General features: G+C 39.6%; 1 protein-coding gene across 1 annotated transcript in view; it reads left to right on the forward strand.

The window, feature by feature from the left end:
• LOC129551969 (hyaluronidase Ccc Hy-4-like) overlaps positions 1-16,860 on the forward strand; it is a 58,473-nt gene extending 41,613 nt beyond the window's left edge. The window contains exons 6-7 of the mRNA XM_088831815.1: positions 3,526-3,615; positions 16,444-16,860. Coding sequence (XP_088687941.1) covers positions 3,526-3,615; positions 16,444-16,860 — 507 coding nt within the window. The remainder of the gene's footprint in view (positions 1-3,525; positions 3,616-16,443) is intronic.
• The last annotated feature ends 4,513 nt before the right edge of the window (positions 16,861-21,373 follow it).

Here is a 21,373-nt window from a genome sequence, read left to right on the forward strand (position 1 = left end):
TTCATTTAATGAAGGCAATGCTAGTTAGTATAATGGAAGAATGATTTTTTTTCTTGTTTCATTACGTAGACAAATTGTGAAACACAATGCTAGGTTACTGGAGACTTCATATAAGGCAGAGGAGCTTTGCTGAAACATGGCCATTTTCTCATTCTGGCTTTTGAATACTTTACCTTTATACTGGGTCTCTGATTCTCCACACCTTGCAGGGAAGGAAAGAATGCAGATTGTCCGTCTATCATTCCTGCTGTCTTTCATCTCTTCCTATTTCCTGCTTCTCTGCTCTTGGTCTGTAATGATGGACATGACCTCCTCTGTTTCTCCTCCTGGTGAATTATAATCTACTTAGTCATCCCACTTGAGAGTCAGTTGGATACCTCCCTTCTCTTTCTATTATCCAGTAGGTAACTAAATCTTATCCATCTTAATTTCCAAAGAACTGTTCAATCTGTCCTCTCTGCTTTACAAGGACTGACCTTGTCTTTTTTGAAGCTCTCATCATTTCTCACTGAAGAGTTTTCATCATCTCCTAATTTGGGGTCCCTGAGTGTCATCTTGACTTCCACCTCCAATATGTTTTTATGACAGCTGAAAATATCTGTTTTACAAATGTGTGGCCTCCCAGTGTCAAAACTTTCTTTTAGCTAAGCCCTAACACTTTAAAATTGTGTAATAAAATATACACAAAAGACGCTTGTATTTGGATGTTACTTATTTATTGGGTTGGCCAGAAAGTTCATTTGTGTTTTTCTATACAATATTTCTGGTAAAACAGTTGTCTTAAACTTCATTCGAAACAATTCTTTAGATTGTATTGTGACAGCTGTCATATCAGAGTGCAAACAAACTGAAAACATAAACAGACTCATAGATACAGATAACAAACTGATCGTGTCCCATGGAAGGAGGTAGAGGGTTGGAAATTATAAAATAAATAAGACCTAGAGATATAATGTACAGCATAGGGAATACAGTCAATAATACTGTGTCAACATTCAGAAAACTGAGATCATGTCATCTGGTCCCATCATTTCATGGCAAATAGATGGGGAAACAGTGGAAACAGTGGCTGACTTTATTTTTTTGGGCTCCAAAATCACTGCGGATGCTGATTGCAGCCATGAAATTAAAAGACGCTTACTCCTTGGAAGGAAAGTTATGACCAAACTAGATAGCATGTGAAAAAGCAGAGACATTACTTTGTCAACAAAGGTCCAACTAGTCAAGGCTATGGTTTTTCCAGTGGTCATGTATGGATGTGAGAGTTGGACTGGGAAGAAAGCTGATTGCTGAAGAATTGATGCTTTTGAACTGTGGTGTTGGAGAAGACGCTTGAGAGTCCCTTGGACTGCAAGGAGATCCAACCAGTCCATTCTAAAGGAGACCGGTCCTGGGTGTTCATCGGGAGGACTGATGCTAAAGCTGAAACTCCAATACTTTGGCCACCTCATGCGAAGAGTTGACTCATTGGAAAAGGCACTGATGCTTGGAGGGATTGGGGGCAGGAGGAGAAGGGGATGACAGAGAATGAGATGGTTGGATGGCATCCCCGACTCGATGGACATGAGTTTGAGTGAACTCCAGGAGTTGGTGATGGACAGGGAGGCCTGGCGTGCTGTGATTCATGGGGTCACAAAGAGTTGGACATGACTGAGCGACTGAACTGAACTATGTATGATGACAGATGGTAACTAAGCTTATGGCGATCATTTTGTAATACATAAAAAATCAAATCACTAAGCCATATACCTGAAACTAGCACAATATTTGTAAATCATTTATACTTCATTAAAAGTATAAAAAATTAAAAGTTAAAAATGTCTTATCCAAATGAGTGAATTTTTGTGTAGCCATTTTAATACTGAGGATGGAAGCAAAAAACATTTTCTGCATATTATGCTTATTATTTCAAGAAAGGTAAAAACAATAGAAATGCATAAAAAGATTTTTGCAGTATATGGAGGAGGCGCTTTGACTGATCAAACATGTCAAAAGTGGTTTGCAGATTGTCATGCTGGAGATTTCTCACTGGACAATGCTCCAAGGTGAGGTAAACAAGTTGAAGTTGATAGTGATCATATCAAACCATTAAATGAGAACAATCAACATTATACCCCATGGGAAATAGCCAACATACTCAAAATATCCAAATCTTGAAAATCATTTGCACTAACTTGGTTGTTTTCATTGTTTTGATATCTGGGTGAAACAGAAAAACACCCTTCTTAACCAAATTTCCACATGCGATTGATTCTCTACTTAAACATAACAAAAAATGTTCTGTTTTTACAACAAATTGTGATGGGCAATGAAAAGTGGATATTGTATAACAATGTGGAATGGAAGAGATCATGGGGCAAGTGAAATAAACCACCACCAACCACACCAAAGGCCTATCTTCATCTAAAGAAGGTGATGTTGTGTATATGGTGGGATTAGAAAGGGTGGCTTTTATTATGAGCTCCTTCTGAAAACCAAACAGTTCCAACAGCTACTGTTCCAATTAGACCACTGAAAGCGGCACTCAAACAAAAAAGCATCTAAAATTAGTCAACATAAAATGCATTATTGTCCATCAGGATAGCTTGAGACTGTATCTTTCCTTGACGACCAGGCAAAACTGTTATAGCTTGACTGGGAAGTTCTGATTCATCTGCCATATTCATCAGACACTACACATTTGGATGTCCATTTATTTTAGTCTTTACAAAATTATCTTAATGGAAAAAAATTCAACTGTTTGCTCAAAAAGATAAAAAATTTTGGGAAGATGAAATTATGAAGTTGCCTGAAAAATAACAGAAGGCAGGGGAGCAAAACAGTGAGTATTTTGTTCAGTAAAATTCTTCATGAAAATGAAAAATGTGTCTTTTATTTTTACTTTAACTCCAAAGAGCTTTTTGGCTAACCTAATACAAGGATTCAGATACATTTACTTCTCCCCAGATCCCCAGTGCTTTTTACCTACCGTAAGAGTTACTGACACTTCTCAAGGAATCTCACTTTTTCCTACATATGACTCTGCCTTTTCTTTTATTCCTACTGGATAAAAAACTCTGCTCTCTTAAGTCTATTTTATCCATTTATACTCCTTTCCAAAGACCATTCTGAAATTTCACCTCTTGAAGGAAATCTTCCCATACACTTTCATGCAGCATTAACCACTTTCTCTAAACTATGTATGTCTTGTGGGTGCTAATCTATAATTTAATTTGTTACCATGCAATTTTAAATGTCTGTCATAATCATCACACTAAAACATACTCTCAAGAACAAGAAATATAATCTATTTCATTTTTATATTCTTAGTGTCTAGAGTAATGCTTGGAACATCATACATATTTATCAGGTAAGTATCCCAGGCAGAATTACCTTTTCCGATCTTGCTTTATAGTCCTTTGTTTTAAAAACAAAGATAACGTTATCAGTGTGTTCTTTACCACAGTTGATGGACTGAGACATTATTGAATTGTCAGTGATTAAATATGGTTGGCAGAATCTCCTTGTGACCCTTCTCTTTTTTAGGAGGACTTAGTGCACACAATTGGTGAGAGTGCAGCACTGGGGGCATCAGGAGTAATATTGTGGGGAGGATATGACTATTCTGATTCAAAGGTAAGCAGTGGTTTCCCCACCAGCATCTTGGAGATATTCCAGATATTGGTTTTTGTGTGTGTTTTTTAATATAAATTTATTTATTTTAATTGGAGGTTAATTACTTTACAATATTGTATTGTTTTTTACCATACATTGACATGAATCTGCCATGGGTGTATATGTGTTCCCCATCCTGAACCTCCCTCCCACCTCACTCCCCATCCCATCCCTCTGGGTCATCCCAGTACACCAGCATCAAACCTGGACTGGTGATTCATTTCACATATGATAATATACATGTTTCAATGCCATTCTCCCAAATCATCCCACCCTTGCCCTCTCCCACAGAGTCCAAAAGACTGTTCAATATGTCTGTGTCTCTTTTGCTGTCTCGCATACAGGGTTATCGCTACCATCTTTCTAAATTCCATATATATGCATTATTATACTGTATTGGTGTTTTTCTTTCTGGCTTACTTCACTCTGTATAACAGGCTCCAGTTTCATCCACCTCATTAGAACTGATTCAAATGTATTCTTTTTAATTGCTAAGTAATACTCCATTGTGTATAAGTACCATAGCTTTCTTATCCCTTTGTCTGCTGATGGACATCTAGGTTGCTTCCATGTCCTGGCTATTAGAAACAGTGCTGTGATGAACATTGGAGTACACGTGTCTCTTTCAATTTTGGTTTCCTCTGTGTGTATGCTCAGAAGTGAGATTGCTAGGTCATATAGCAGTTCTGTTTCCACATTTTAAGGACTCTCCACACTGTTTTCCATAGTGGCTATACTAGTTTTCATTCCCACCAACAGTGTAAGAGGGTTACCTTTTCTCCACACCCTCTCCAGCATTTATTGCTTGTAGACTTTTGGATAGCAGCTATTCTGACTGGTGTGAAATGGTACCTTATTGTGGTTTTGATTTGCATTTCTCTGATTATGAAGGATGTTGAGCATCTTTTCATGTGTTTGTTAGCCATGTTTATGTCTTCTTTGGAGAAATGTCTGTTTAGTTCTTTGGCCCATTTTTTGATTGGGTCATTTATTTTTCTGGAATTGAGCTGCAGGAGTTGCTTGTATATTTTTGAGATTAATTCTTTGTCAGTTGCTTCATTTACTATTATTTTCTCCCATTCTGAAGGCTATCTTTTCACATTGCTTTTAGTTTCCTTTGTTGTGCAAAAGCTTTTAATTTTAATTAGGTCCCATTTGTTTATTTTTGCTTTTATTTCCAATATTCTGGGAGGTGCGTCATAGAAGATCCAGCTGTGATTTATGTTGGAGAGTATGTTTTGCCTATGTTCTCCTCTAGGAGTTTTATAGTTTCTGGTCTTATGTTTAGATCTTTAATCCATTTTGAGTTTATTTTTGTGTACGGTGTTAGAAAGTGTTCTACTAGTTTCATTCTTTTATAAGTGGTTGACCAGTTTTCCCAGCACCACTTGTTAAAGAGATTGTCTTTTCTCCATTTTATATTCTTGTCTCCTTTGTCAATGATAAGGTGTCCATAGGTGCATGGATTTATCTCTGGGCTTTCTATTTTGTTCCATTGATCTATATTTCTGTCTTTGTGCCAGTACCATACTGTCTTGATAACTGTGGCTTTGTAGTAGAGCCTGGAGTCAGGCAGGTTGATTCATCCAGTTCCATTCTTCTTTCCCAAGATTGCTTTGGCTCTTTGAGGTTTTTTTGCATTTCCATCAAATTGTGAAATTATTTGTTCTAACTCTGTGAAAAATACTGTTGGTAGCTTGATAGGGATTGCATTGAATCTGTAGATTGCTTTGGATAGTATACTCATTTTCACTGTATTGACTCTTCCAATCCTTGAACATGGTATATTTCTCCATCTATTAGTGTCCTCTCTGATTTCTTTCACCAGTGTTTTATAGTTTTCTATATATAGGTCTTTTGTTTCTTTAGGTAGATATACTCCTAAGTATTTTATTCTTTTCGTTGCAATCATGAATGGAATTGTTTCCTTAATTTCTCTTTCTATTTTCTCATTATTAGTGTATAGGAATGCAAGGGATTTCTGAGTGTTGATTTTATATCCTGCAACTTTACTATATTAATTGATTAGATCTAGTAATTTTCTGATGGAGTCTTGAGGGTTTTCTATGTAGAGGATCATGTCATCTGCAAACAGTGAGAGCTTTACTTCTTTTCCAATCTAGATTCCTTTTATTTCTTTTTCTGCTCTGATTGCTGTGGCCAGAACGTCCAAAACTATGTTGAATAGTAGTGGTGAGAGTGGGCACCCTTGTCTTGTTCCTGGCTTTTTAGGGGAAATGCTTTCATTTTTTCACCATTAAGGATAATGTTTGCTGTGGGTTTGTCATATATAGCTTTTATTATGTTGAGGTATGTTCCTTCTATTCCTGCTTTCTGGAGGGTTTTTTTTTTTTAATCATAAATGGAGGTTGAATTTTGTCAAAGTCTTTCATGCATCTATTGAGATATTCATATGGCTTTTATTTTTCAATTTGTTAATGCTGTGTATTACATTGATTGATTTGCAGATATTGAAGAATCCTTGGTCGCTGGGATAAAGCCCCCTTGGTCATGATGCATTATCTTTACAATGTGTTGTTGGATTCTGATTGCTAGAATTTTGTTAAGGATTTTGGCATCTATGTTCATTAATGATATTGACCTGTAGTTTTCTTTTTTTGTGGCATCTTTGTCAGGTTTTGGTCTTAGGGTGATGGTGGCCTCATAGAATGAGTTTGGAAGTTTACCTTCCTCTGCTATTTTCTGGAAGAGTTTGAGTAGAATAGGTGTTAGCTCTTCTCTAAATTTTTGGTAGAATTCAGCTGTAAAGCCATCTGGACCTGGGCTTTTGTTTGCTGGAAGATTTCTGATTACAATTTCAATTTCCATGCTTGTGATGGGTCTGTTAAGATTTTCTATTTCTTCCTGGTTCAGATTTGGAATGTTGTCCTTTTCTAAGAATTGTCCATTTCTTCCAAGTTGTCCATTTTATTGGCATATAATTGCTGATAGTAGTCTCTTATGATCTTTTGTATTTCTGTGTTGTCTGTTGTGATTTCTCCATTTTCATTTCTAATTTTATTGATTTGATTTTTCTCTCTTTGTTTCTTGATGAGTTTGGCTAATGGTTTGTCAGTATTATTAATCCTCTCATTGAACCAGTTTTGGCTTTGTTGATTTTTGCTATGGTCTCTTTTGCATTTATTTCTGCCCTAATTTTTAAGATTTCTTTCCTTCTACTAACCCTGAGGTTCTTCATTTCTTCCTTTTCTCATAGCTTTAGGTGTAGAGTTAGGTTATTTATTTGACATTTTTCTTGTTTCTTGAGGTATGCCTGTATTGCTATGAACCTTCCCCTTAGCACCGCTTTTACAGTGTCCCACAGGTTTTGGGTTGTTGTGTTTTCTTTTTCATTCATTTCTATGCATATTTTGAATTCTTCTATGATGTGTTGGTTATTCAGCATCGTGTTTTTCAGCCTCCATATGTTGGAATTTTTAAGTTTTTCTCCTGTAATTGAGATCTAATCTTACTGCATTGTGGTCTGAACAGATGCTTGGAATGATTTCAAATTTTTTGAATTTACCAAGGCTAGACTTATGGCCCAGGATGTGATCTATCCTGGAGAAGGTTCTGTGTGTGGTTGAAGCAAGGTGAAATTCATTGTTTTGGGGTGAAATGTCCTATAGATATCAATTAGGTCTCACTGGTCTATTGTATCATTTAAAGTTTGTGTTTCCTTGTTAATTTTCTGTTTAGTTGATCTTTCCATAGGTGTGAGTGGGGTATTAAAGTCTCCCACTATTATTGTGTTATTGTTAATTTCCCCTTTCATACTTGTTAGCATTTGTCTTACATATTGTGGTGCTCCTATGTTGGGTGCATATGTATTTATAATTGCTATATCTTCTTCTTGGATTGATATTTGGATCATTATGTAGTGTCGTTCTTTGTCTCTTTTCACAGCCTTTGTTTTAAAGTCTATTTTATCTGATATGAGTATTGCTACTCCTGCATTCTTTTGGTCTGTATTTGCGTGGAATATCTTTTTCCAGCCCTTCACTTTCAGTCTGTACGTGTCCCTCGTTTTGAGGTGGGTCTCTTGTAGACAACGTCTATGGGGGTCTTGTTTTTGTATCCACTCAGCCAGTCTTTGTCTTTTGGTTGGGGCATTCAACCCACTTACATTTAAGGTAATTATTGATGAGTATGATCCCATTGCCATTTACTTTATTGTTTTGGGTTTGAGTTTATACACCCTTTCTTTGTTTCCTGTCTAGAGAAGATCTTTTAGCATTTGTTGGAGAGCTGGTTTGGTGGTGCTGAATTTTCCAAGCTTTTGCTTGTCTGTAAAGCTTTTGATTTTTCCTTCATATTTGAATGAGATCCTTTCTGGGTACAGTAATCTGGGCTGTAGGTTATTTTCTTTCATCACTTTAAGTATGTCCTGCCATTCCCTCCTGGCCTGAAGAGTTTCTATTGAAAGATCAGCTGTTATCATTATGGGAATCCCCTTGTGTGTTATTTGTTGTTTTTCCCTTGCTGCTTTTAATATTTGTTCTTTGTGTTTCAGCTTTGTTAATTTGATTAATTTGTGTCTTGGGGTGTCTCGCCTTGGGTTTATCCTGTTTTGGACTCTCTTGGTTTCCTGTACTTGGGTGATTATTTCCTTCCCCACTTTAGGGAAGTTTTCAACTATTATCTCCTCAAGTATTTTCTCATGGCCTTTTTTTGTATTCTTCTTCTTCTGGGACTCCTATGATTTGAATGTTGTGATGTTTAACATTGTCCCAGAGGTCTCTGAGATTGTCCTCATTTCTTTTAATTCGTTTTTCTTTTTTCCTCTCTGTTTCATTTATTTCTACCATTCTATCTTCTACCTCACTTATCCTGTTTTTTGCCTCTGTTATTCTACTGTTGATTCCCTTCAGAGTGTTTTTGATCTCATTTATTGCATTACTCATTATATATTGACTCTTTTTTATTTCTTCTAGGTCCTTGTTAAACCTTTCTTACATCTTTTCAATCCTTGTCTCCAGGCTATTTATCTGTAACTCCATTTTGTTTTCAAGATTTTGGATCATTTTCACTATCATTATTTGGAATTCTTTATCAGGTAGACTCCCTATCACTTCCTTTTGTTTGGTTTGGTGGGCATTTATCCTGTTCCTTTACCTTCTGGGTATTTCTCTGCCCCTTCATCTTGTTTATATTGCTGTGTTTGGGTGGCCTTTCTGTATTCTGGCAGTTTGTGGAGTCCTTCTATTTGTGCAGTTTCCTCACTGTGGATGGGGTTGGACAGGTGGCTCGTCAAGGTTTCTTGGTTAAGGAAGCTTGTGTTGGTGTTCTGGTGGGTGGGGCTGGATTTCTTCTCTCTGGAGTGCAATGAAGTCTCCAGTAACAGTTATGAGATGTCAATGGTTTTGGAGTGACTTTGGACAGCCTGTATATTGAAGCTCAGGACTATTTCCTGTGTTGCTGGAGAATTTGAATGGTATGTTTTCTTTGGAGCTTGTTGGCCCTTGGGTGGTGCTTGGTTTCAGTGTAGGTATGGTGGCGTTTAATGAGCTCTTATCGATTAATGTTCCCTGGAGTCAGCAGTTCTCTGGTGTTCTCAGGATTTGTACTTAAGCTTCCTGACTCTGGTTTTCAATCTTATTCTTACAGTAGCCTCAAGACTTCTCCATCTATACAGCACTGATGATAAAACTTCTAGGTGAAAGATGAAAAGTTTCTCCACAGTGAGGGACACCTGGAGAGGTTCACAGAGTTACATGGAGAAAAGAAGAGATGAGAAGAGGGAGGAAGGAGACAGAGGTGGCCAGGAGGATAAAGGGAGGAATCAAAAGGAGAGAGACAGATCCAGCCAGTAATCAGTTCCCTACGTGTTCTCCACAGTCTGGAACAGACAAAGAGATTCACAGAGTTGGATAGAGAAGAGAAGGGGGAGGGAGGAGATAGATGCGAACTGGTGGAGAGAAATGCGAGTCCAAAGGGAAAGAGAGCAGCCAAGCCAGTAATATCACTCACAAGGAAAAATGGGTACTGAAGTTTGGGTTCTTAAAGGTACAAAATTGATAACAATTACCAAAAAGTAAAGATTAAAAGTCTAGAGTAGAGGTTAGATTCTCAAAAATACAACATTAAAGAAAAAAATGCAAAGTCACAAAAACTATAAAAATATATATATATATATATATATATATGAAGTTTGCTTTAAAAAATAGGTTCTTCCATTTTTTTTACTCAATGGACATGAGTTTGAGTGAACTCCGGGAGTTGGTGATGGACAGGGAGGCCTGGCGTGCTGTGATTCATGGGGTCGCAGAGAGTCAGACATGACTGAGCGACTGAACTGAACTGAACTGAACTGAATAGCAAAGTGAAGTGAACTCATTCAGTCATGTCCGACTCTTTGTGACCCTGTGGACTGTAGCCTACGAGGCTCCTTTGTCCAAAGTAATAGTATGTTATAAAAATGAAAATTAAAAGAGTAATAGAGGACTTAAAAATTTTAAAAAATTTATAGAATGGTAATATAGAAATATATCTAGGACTTTCCCTGGTGTTGTTGTAGACAGTGTGGGGTCAGTTCATTTTCAGACAGTTCCTTGATCCAGCTTATACTTCTCAACATCTATAGGCCCCTTCCTTCCTATGTAGTTGGTGCTAACTACAGAGTTTTAATCTATTGCACCTGTCTCTTCCAAGGCTGTTCCCTCTGTTTTAGCTTCTTCTATTTGCTGGTCTCTTCAGTGTCTAATTTCCGCCCTGACACAAGGGGGCAGTGGTGGACACTTTTTTAGGCTCCCTTGTTCAGTCGTGCTGTGGGGAGGGAGAAATGCTGCAAACAAATAACACTGGTGTGTGCTCGCAGTATCTTAACCACACTGGTGTGTGTGCATTCCCTGTCTACACTGCTTAGGTTCTAGGCTGCTCTGCTGGGAACTGAGGCCAGCCCTGGGTTGTATGCACTTCCCAGGTCTAAGTTGCTCAGGTTCAGGTACTCAGGTACTCCTCAAAGGTGCAGACTCAGTTGGGGCTGCGTTTTGTGCCCTTCCCAGGTCTGAGCAGCTCAGGTGACCAGGTGTTTGGCAAGCGCGGTTGCTGCAACTTATCGCCTCCCCATTCCCTGCCTCTCTCGGTTTTCTGGGTGTACAACCGGTGCACCTTCTCAGGCAGATGTCAACTATCCAGAATGCCAAGAAGTCTTGGTTAGCAAGGAAGCCTGCTTGCAGTTTGATTGATGATGCCTCTCTGGGGCCGCAATTGCCCCCTTCTGGCTCTGGCTGTCCTGGCCTGCCTGTCTCTGGCGGGGGATGGGCCGGTCTGCAGCCGGCTAGCTCTTGTCAGTCCTTTGTTCTGTGAGCGGGCCTGGCGGTGTCTTAGGTTAGGGCTTTTCTCAAGGTATCTATCCCACAGTATGGTTTGCTATCTCAAGTTAGGGCCCTCAGATTGCCCTTGGGGCATTCAGGCCCGGTCCTTTCTCTAAGCAATGCAGCCCGCACCTCCCTGCCCAGCCCCTGCTTGCTCGTGGCGGATGCGGGTGTCTGTGCTGCTTCTCCGCTGGAAGTTACTGTTGGGCACGTAATCTGTGGGTTTTAATTATTTATTTATTTTTCCTCCCCGTTATGTTGCCCTCTGAGGTTCCAAGGCTCACCACAGACTCACCATTTGGAGTGTTCCCTGGTGTTTGGAAACTTCTCTTTTTTCAGACTCCCTTCCCAACATGGATCTCTGTCCCTACCTCTTTTGTCTCTCTTTTTATCTTTTATATTATTTCCTACCTCCTTTCGAAGACAATGGGCTGCTTTTCTGGGTGCCTGATGTCCTCTGCCGGCATTCAGAAGTTGTTTTGTGGAATTTACTCAGCGTTCAAGTGTTCTTTTGATGAATTTGTGGGGAAGAAAGCGGTCTCCCCGTCCTATGCTTCTGCCATCTTCTGGCTTTTGTTTTAATTTTTCATGTCAGAGACAAACGGTTTCTAACTATCTGCTCAGTTGACTTTAACAAAGCTCAGCACAGGGACTCACATTGAGCAATTTGTCTGTACCAGCCACAGTGTTGTAAAAAGAGCACAAGTTTTCCAATCAGACAACCCTAAATAAGAATACAGATTTTATGTTCTAGGGGTGTAATCTTGGGCAAGTTAATTAACTTCTCTGAGTACCCATTTTTTCATCTAAAAAAAAGTACTGAAAGAAAACCTACTTTGTAAGAATTTTGGTAGATGGTGGCTCAGTGACCAAGAATCCACCTGCCAATGCAGGAGACGTGGATTTGATCCCTGGGTCTGGAAGACCTCCTGAAGAAGGAAATGGCAACTGATTTCACTGTTCTTGCCTGGAAAAATCCCATGGACAGAGGAGCCTGATGGGGCTACATCCATGGGAGTTGCAAAAGAGTCCAGCATAACTTAGCAACTGAACAACAGCAAGAATGATATAATATGTATGCAGAAAAAAGAGAATACCAAATTTTAAAAATAAATATTTTTCAACCACACAAAGGATGGATTCTCCAAAACTGATTCTTTATTTTCTGATTATGTATGATAGAAATGCTTATGGTCTGGAAATATATATGTATACATGTATATATAAACATTTATTAACATTCTACTCTTGATAGCAATTCTCATATGGAATAACTCTATTATTTTTCCACAACTGACTTTGAAGATGTTCAGTTGGCGGCCTGTTGTACTACCTAAGTGAAAACTCAGAAACCACAGTTTTCCTCATTTTTAGCTATTAATGAATTGGCTTCCCAGGTAGCTCAGTGGGTAAAGAATCTGCCTGCTGTGCAGGAGATGCAGGAGATGCGGGTTCGATACCTGGGTGGGGAAAACCCCACTCCAGTATTCTCGCCTGAAGACTCCCATAGAGAGAGGAGCCTGGTGGGCTACAGTGCATGGGGTCGCAAAGATGTGGAACATGACTGAAGTGACTGAGCATGCACTTATGCACAAGTATTAACAAATAGTTCACTTTTCAGGTATTAAAGCGTTCAGTCTCATAAAATATAAAAACAGTCAGCTCTTTCTCATTTGGCATTCCACAAATCAGCATGCTGGTATTGGTAAGAGGAGGAGGCCTAAGGTTGAATGACTTGAATTCCAACTTTCACTTTTTGTCTCCTACTAGCCAACGACCTTGAACAAATCTCTACAATTTCTTTATCTGTTAAATGGTGAGAATAATAGTATCTATCTCATAGGGCTGTTATGAGAATTGCAATATTAATACATGTAAAGCACTTAAACAGTACCTGGCACATGCCAAGTGCCATCTAAGTGGTGGTTGTTATTATCCAGGTTAAAACTTCTTGCTTCTCCTCCCCACACCCTAAGCTTGGGTCTCAGTTATGGGGAAGAGGAGTACCATTCATTTCTTTGCTCATTTGCTTCAAGGATGAGTGCAGGAGACTGGGATAGACAGGAGACAAAGTGAGCAAAGTAATTTTTATTTATATGGTGTCTTTTAAAATGACTGTGGTCTCTTGAAGACCATCCCACACAGATGCCATGTAGGGTCTGGCTCTTTCTTGCATGAGGTTAGAGATGCTTCCAACCCCCACACAACTTGCATCTTCAAGGTTTTGCTCCTGAGGCATTGGAGAGAGGGAGCTGACATATGTTGAGATAGGCTGGGAAGAGGATCAGGGGATCACACTGGAATGGGTTAAGGTTGATGAAGTGTTTGTGAGACACCCAGATAGAGATGTCAAATAGGTAGGTGGGTGTACAGTTGATCAGAGATAAATTCTGGGAAATACACATCTAAGAGTTCTATTTAAGGCAATGAGAAGGGGTACGTTTATCCAAAGAGAGTATAGCTGGAAAAGAGAAAAATTAAGCCTAGGGCACTCCAGGGTTAAGAGGTAGGGAAAATGAGCTAGTAAATGAGATTAAGAAGGAGCATCAGAGAGAAGGGAAAAATCCAGGGGAGTGTAATATACCAGAAGATAAGTGAAGAAGGAATTTCAAGGAAGAGGGCTGGGACAGAACAGGGAAACCCAAGTTGAACCTGATTGGGTTTACCTGTACTCTGTGCTCCGACTCGTCTCTCCCCCAGTCTTCTTTCTTCCTCTTCCCTCCTTCTTTCTTACTTCTCCCTTTCTTGTTTTGTTCAGTGGTTTCCCTGTTCTATTTTTCCCATCTGTCCTACAAACTTCCTCAGATGTCTCAGATAAGGAGCCATGCCTTAACTAAAAATAGCATTTATTCCTAAACATAATGTGAGGCTGACCTAGACTGAATGTGCCTGGAACAAAAATATTACACACGGATTTTCAGAACTTGTTATTGCCCAAAGTGACACGTTGTTCATCTGCCTCCCATTAGTAGTTTATTCTGCCTTATGACTTTCCATTTGAACCCCTGAATCCTTTCCACATGGATTCACAGTTTGGGGCCTCTTCTTGCAGAGAAACTGTCCTACTTTAAATTAATTGGAGTTTAATTATGCATTCATGTTATGTATGCATGCATGCTCAGTCATGTTCGACTCTTTGTGACCCTTTGGACTATAGCCTGCCAGGCTCCTCTGTCCATAGAGTTTTCCAGGCAAAAATATTGGAGTGGGTTGCCATTTCCTCCTACAAGGACCTTCCCAACCCAGGGATCAAATCTGAGTTTACTGCATCTCCTGCATTGCAGGCAGATTCTTTATGGCTGAGCCATCAGGGAAGCCCTTCCATTAGAGTTAGTATTGATCAAAATAATTGAAATGTTGATAGAAAACACATTTTTATTAATGAATCTACTAGGATTTTCCCATGGTACTTCCTTTATGGATTAAGGCAAGCATTGATGAAAATTCTAGCCAGATTCTTCCAGGCTAGCCAATGGTACCATTTCAACTTGGCCAGCACATCCTAGCTGCACAGTGTGATCATCAGTAGGTAGAACTATGTACTAGCCTTAAAACTCAAGGTTGTGGACAATCAAAGGTGCCTAGTGGCAGATTTATGGGAAAACAATCTAACTTTCCATATGCTATACAAGTGACTCAGGAATTTGGTAATAAGTAATAATCTTTTATAGAATCCCTCGTACAACCCAGCCAATGGATACATAAAGTACGATGTATTTTTACTATGAAACTGAACCACAGCTACATTTTTTTTTTAAGAGCTACATGTATGAATGTGAGGAAAGGATCTTGAAAATGTTTGCAAAGCAAGTTGTAGAAAATAACATATTCCAAATGATATAAATTTGTATAAGAATTTAAAACACAAAATAATACTATTATACATATTGTTCATAATTACATTTACATGTAGTAAAGTTATAAAAACATGGATGTAAGTACTACCCCTCCCCATTTCAGGAGACTAACTACCTCTGAAAAGATAAGGAGAAGAATGGGATAACTTGGTAGTCTGAGAAAAATCTGACCTGATGTTAACAAATATGAAGTATCAGCATCAAAACTGTTTCACGACTTAAAAAAAATCATCCCACATTAAAGATTTTCTTTTTAAAGTGTCAGTACAAATATCTCTTAAAGGATACTCTTGTGGAGAAATGTGAAATCATCCTCCCCAGAAAATGATATGAAATTGGTTCATTACAGTATTCCTAACCAAAGGCATCGGGGAAGGCAATGGCAAGCCACTCCAGTACTCTTGCCTAGAAAATCCCATGGATGGAGGAGCCTGGTAGGCTGCAGTCCGTGGGGTCACTAAGGGTCAGACACGACTAAGCAACTTCACTTTCCCTTTTCACTTTCACACGTTGGAGAAGGAAATGGCAACCCACTCCAGTGTTCTTGCCTGGAGAATCCCAGGGACGGGGGAGCCTGGTGGGCTGCCGTCTATGGGGTCACACAGAGTCGGACATGACTGAAGTGACTTAGCAGCAGCAGCAACCAAAGGCATGGATCATCACTTAACGGGATTTTATAAGGGCTGGGAGAAATATCAATAACCTCAGATATGCAGATGACACTACCCTTATGGCAGAAAGTGAAGAGGAACTCAAAAGCCTCTTGATGAAAGTGAAAGAGGAGAGTGAAAAGGTTGGCTTGAAGCTCAACATTCAGAAAACAAAGATCATGGCATCTGGTCCCATCACTTCATGGGAAATAGATGGAAAAACAGTGGAAACAGTGTCAGACTTTGTTTTTTTGGGCTCCAAAATCACTGCAGATGCTGATTGCAGCCATGAAATTAAAAGACGCTTGCTCCTTGGAAGGAAAGTTATGACCAACCTAGATAGTATATTAAAAAGCAGAGACATTACTTTGCCGACCAAGGTCCGTCTAGTCAAGGCAATGGTTTTTCCCGTGGTCATGTATGGATGTGAGAGTTGGACTGTGAAGAAAGTTGATCGCCGAAGAATCGATGCTTTTGAACTGTGGTATTGGAGAAGACTCTTGAGAGTCCCTTATACTGCAAGGAGATCCAACCAGTCCATTCTAAATGAGATCAATCCTGGATGTTCATTGGAGGGACTGATGCTAAAGCTGAAACTCCAATACTTTGGCCACCTCATGAGACGAGTTGACTCACTGGAAAAGACTCTGATGCTGGGAAAGGTTGGGGGCGGGAGGAGAAGGGGACGACAGAGAATGAGATGGCTGGATGGCATCACCAACTCTGTGGACATGAGTTTGAGTGTACTCCGGGAGTTGGTGATGGACAGGGAGGCCTGGCGTGCTGTGATTCATGGGGTCGCGGAGAGTCGGACACGACTGAGCGACTGAACTGAACTGAACTGAATCTTTCATTGCTCTGTCTCCTCAGGCTTACCAAATACAAAAGTCAATATTAATAAATACTACCTGGACAATTGAATCATGTTTTGAAAGTGATCTAAATAGATCTCTGTTTTTCCCACAGGAGACTTGCTTGTCTGTGCAAAAATTTATTCAAGGGCCATTGGGCCATTATGCTGTTAATGTGACAACTGCAGCCAAACTCTGTAGTCAAAGTCTATGTAACAGTAATGGAAGATGCATTCGAAAAACATCTGAATCCTCCTCCTATCTGCATATGCCTGGGAGTAGCAGTAAGAAATATAGCCTAAGCAAGAGACTGAGAGTCATCATTTCCCCAGCCAATAAACTGAAGACAATAAAGGACATGAAGGATGGGTTTGTGTGTCACTGCTATCATGGCTGGCATGGAGAGTCTTGCCAGCAACTTTCTTCAGATGTCCTGAGAGGGAAGAATAAGGCCCGTACTGCTAATTTTAAATTATCAGTTTTTCTCAGCATGACCTTGTCTGTGATTCTCTTCATTTTTCTACCCCCATGACAATGTCATTTTTTCCCTTGAAATTCTGAAAAGCAGAAAATGCTGTTTTTTTTTCTTTAATATACTTCTGAAACATTTGTTCTCTTAAATAAATAAATAAAAGGAGGGGGTGGGTAATCTTGGGCTCTATAGAGCCATTAGATAGAGCAATTTTTTCTTGGATGCTTACCTCATGCGAGGCTCTAAGGATAAGGATGTGAATGTACCAAAGTCTCTGTCCTTGGGGAACTTAAATTGTTGTGAGGAGATGAACGATAATAAACAAATTCATTTGTATCAAATGGTGCTAAGTGCTGTGGAGAATAAAAAGCATGGTAAAGGGACAAGAGAGCAGTGGAGATTGTTTACAAGGTGGTCAGGTATGGCTCCCTAATGAGAGGACCTGAAGGTAGGAGGACCAGATCACAAGATGTCTGAGAAGAGCATTCTCAGATTCAGTTCAGTTCAGTTGCTCAGTCATGTCTGACTCTTCGCGACCCCATGAATCACAGCACTCCAGGCCTCCCTGTCCATCACCAACTCCCGGAGTTCACTCAAACTCATGTCCATGGAGTCGGTGATGCCATCCAGCTATTTCATTCTCTGTCGTCCCCTTCTCCTCCTGCTCCCAATCCCTCCCAGCATCAGAGTCTTTTCCAGTGAGTCAACTCTTTGCATGAGGTGGCCAAAGTATTGGAGTTTCAGCTTTAGCATCAGTCCTTCCAACGAACACCCAGGATTGATCTCCTTTAGAATGGACTGATTGGATCTCCTTGCAGTCCAAAGGACTCTCAAGAGTCTTCTCCAGCACCACAGTTCAAAAGCATCAATTCTTCGGTGCTCAGCTTTCTTCATAGTCCAACTCTCACATCCATACATGACCACTGGAAAAACCATAGCCTTGATTAGACGGACCTTTGTTGGCAAAGTAATGTCTCTGCTTTTTGATATGCTAAGGAAGAGCTTCCCTGGTGGCTCAGAGGTTAAAGCGTCTGCCTCCAATGCGGGAGACCCAGGTTCGATCCCTGGGTCGGGAAGATCCCCTGGAAAAGGAAACGGTAACCCACTCCAGTATTCTTGCCTGGAGAATCCCATGGGCGGAGAAGCCTGGTAGGCTACAGTGCACGGAGTCGCATAGAGTTGGACACGACTGAACGATGAAACGGAACGGAAGGAAGAGCAAATGCAAGAGTCGTTATGTGAGAGCAGGTTTAGGCCAGTGTGGCTGATGCAGGAGAAAGAGTGAGTCAGGTCATTAAGTACTTGAACTAAGAGGTTGAATGAAGTTAATTAAAAAAATAATAATTAAGAGAAATTTCTGAAGGAAAGTAGATCAAGAAAAATGTACCTTCATTTTTATTTTTTAAAAAATAAATATACACTTAAATTGGATAGCAAGAGCATCTATTATGATTAGATGTTGCTCCAATGTTTCTGAGACTCCGATTGTTAGTAGCAGATAAATTTGTAATAAGGTCATATGAGACATGGAATGAACATGGGAGCTAAGGAAGGCAACCATTGGGTTATAGCTGTTTCTGCTCTAGAGACTGGGAATTCCTACATGATACAAATGACCCCAGGATACTATACTGAATACTGTAGGATTCATTTCTAGCCAAAGTATCACTAGGGCTCTTGAAAATTCATTTGGCAGTCATCAATATCAGAAGGTAAGCCCTATTATACTCCCATAAGATGGAATTTATATATGAGATTCTTTGCTGTGATGCTTGTTCTTTATTGAAGTATAGTGTATCCAAGCAATTAATTTCCTTTTAGTTCTTAATGAATGGAAGTCTTTTGTAAAATTCATTTGGGCATTTGATCTGACCTAGTTACAATCCAGATAACTTTGTTTTATAAAGACTCAAAAGACATTCAGTTCAGTTCAGTCGTTCAGTCGTGTCCGACTCTTTTCAACCCCATGAACCACAGCACGCCAGGCCTTCCTGTCCATCACCAACTCCCAGAGTCGACCCAAACCCATCAAATATTGTTTCCCTCCATAGTTTAGGGAAGGTGTTTTCCTGCCTGATATCTTCCAATTATTACACTTTTATATGTACTTTATCCAGGTGTATAGAATGTTGATGGGCTTCACCAGTGGCTCAGAGTAAAGAATCTGCCTGCAGTGCAGGAGCCGTAGGAGACACAGGTTTGATCCCTGGGTCAGGAAGATCCCCTGGAGGAGGAAATGGCAACCCTCTCCAGTATTCTTGCCTGGAGAAACCCCGTGGACAAAGGAGCCTGGTGGGCTATAGTCCATGGGATCACAAAAAGTTGTATGATTGAAGTGACTGAAGCCCAAATAGAATGTTGATAGTAGATCACAGTCAGATTCATACTCCCATTTCATTTATTTGTCTATTTATTTATGCATTTTCAGAAAAAGTAAAAGTTAAAGAGGCAGTGAAATAGAGTAAGCTAAATTGGGGGCTATTTGTAAGTTTCTCAATTTTGTTGGTATCCGGCTGTACCAAGGGTACAATTACAGTAATTAGATTCTCCTGCTTAAGCTAGAAATGATTTTACCACTGTTAAAGTTATTACTGGATGATGATAAGTGAAAAAGAATAGCTCCTTCTATCCTTACTGATAGGTTTTTTAGCAATTATTTTTCTGAGTTTTGATATTCAATGAATTACAGTAAGGCAGGCAAGGGCAAATATTATCATCATTTTGAAGATAAGGAGAAAATGAGAGGTATAGCCAGTTTTACCCACTAATTAGTGAATACATAAAGGATGGTATACACAAAGGATGGTATACACATCACTGTTCTCCACTGTTTTGTTTTCTTTCTTTCTTTTTTTTTTTTTAAAGAAACACAAACAGGATAATTTAATTATGCAGGTTTTTCTAAGTTGTTTTTCTGAACTGGTATGTTGGGTCTGTTCATTGCTCAGTCGTATATGACTCTTTGTGACCATATGGATGGATTTTAGCCCACCAGGCTCCTCTGTCCATGGGATTCTCCAGGCAAGAATATGGAGTGGGTTGCCATTTCCTCTTCCAGGGGATCATCTCGACTCAGGGATCAAACTCATGTCTCTTGCATTGGCAGACAGATTCTTTATCACTGAACAACCATGGACGCCCCCACCCTGAAATTCCTATGATTGTCTATTTGATGTGGCAATTATATTTTTAAGTACTTTTGCACTAGCTTCAATTGTTGTGGGATTCATATCATAAATCAAAGGAACAAAGAATTAGGGTCAGGGTTAGGGTTAGCCTCTTCATATCTTGGTTAAGAGAATGTGAAGCTTAAGAGATACAAAATTTTTTATTGATATTTACATAGAATGAGATAGGTAGTGTTTTCTAAATTTATTCTTTTAGGCAGCATAGTCGGAGAAGGCAATGGCAAGCCACTCCAGTACTCTTGCTTAGAAAATCCCATGGATGGAGCAGCCTGGTAGGCTGAAGTCCATGGGGTCGCTAAGGGTCAGACACGACTGAGCGACTTCACTTTCACTTTTCACTTTCACACATTGGAGAAGGAAATGGCAACCCACTCTAGTGTTCTTGCCTGGAGAATCCCAGGGACAGGGGAGCCTGGTGGGCTTCCATCTATGGGGTCACACAGAGTCGGACACGACTGAAGTGACTTAGCAGCAGCAGTGGCAGCAGCAGGCAGCATAGTATTTGTTTTGAAGAAATACTTTGAGGAGCTATCTAAGGTAGAGAGCAAGATTGCAAAGGCATAAACTATTATGTGTAAGATTAGAATCATTTATATTCTTTATGAATTATAAAGTGACTGCTCTCCACTGTTTAATAGAAGAAGAATTAAGGCAGACAAGATAAAAAGAGCTGACATATAGAAAATACATAGAAATAAAAGGGAAATTCAAATCCTATTACCCACAAATAATCATTTAACTCTTTCTAAATAAAAAATATTAAATTTGGAGAATTCCTTGGCAACTCAATGGTTAGGACTCGGTGCTCTCACTGTAAAGGGCTAGGGTTAATCCTTAGTTGGGGAACTAAGGTCCTGTAAGCAGAACAGCCCAGCCAAAAAAATAAAAAATGTTACAGTTTTATTTTACTTAAATTTAATAGGAAGCAAAAGACTAAAACCAAAGGATCCCACATTTCTAACAACAGATTCTTCCAAATTTTTGGTTTGTTTAAAAATCTGCAAATTAAAAACTTGCAGGGAGGTGGGATGTGGTCCTAAGATGGTGGAGGAATAGGACGGGGAGACCACTTTATCCCCCACAAATTCATCAAAAGAACATTTGAAGACTGAGTAAATTCCACAAAACAACTTCTGAATGCTGGCAGAGGACATCAGGCACCCAGAAGAGCAGCCCATTGTCTTCGAAAGGAGGTAGGAAATAATATAAAAGATAAAAAGAGAGACAAAAGAGGTAGGGACAGAGATCCATGTTGGGAAGGGAGCCTTAAAAAAGAGAGAAGTTTCCAAACACAGGGAACACTCTCACTGGCAAGTCTGTGGTGAGCCTTGGAACCTCAGAGGACAACATAACCCGGAGGAAAAATAAATAAATAATTAAAACCC

This window comes from Moschus berezovskii, chromosome 3 (assembly GCF_049115385.1).
Source record: "Moschus berezovskii isolate FMDL1 chromosome 3, NW_MosBer_1.0, whole genome shotgun sequence".
Classification (NCBI taxonomy): domain Eukaryota; kingdom Metazoa; phylum Chordata; class Mammalia; order Artiodactyla; family Moschidae; genus Moschus; species Moschus berezovskii.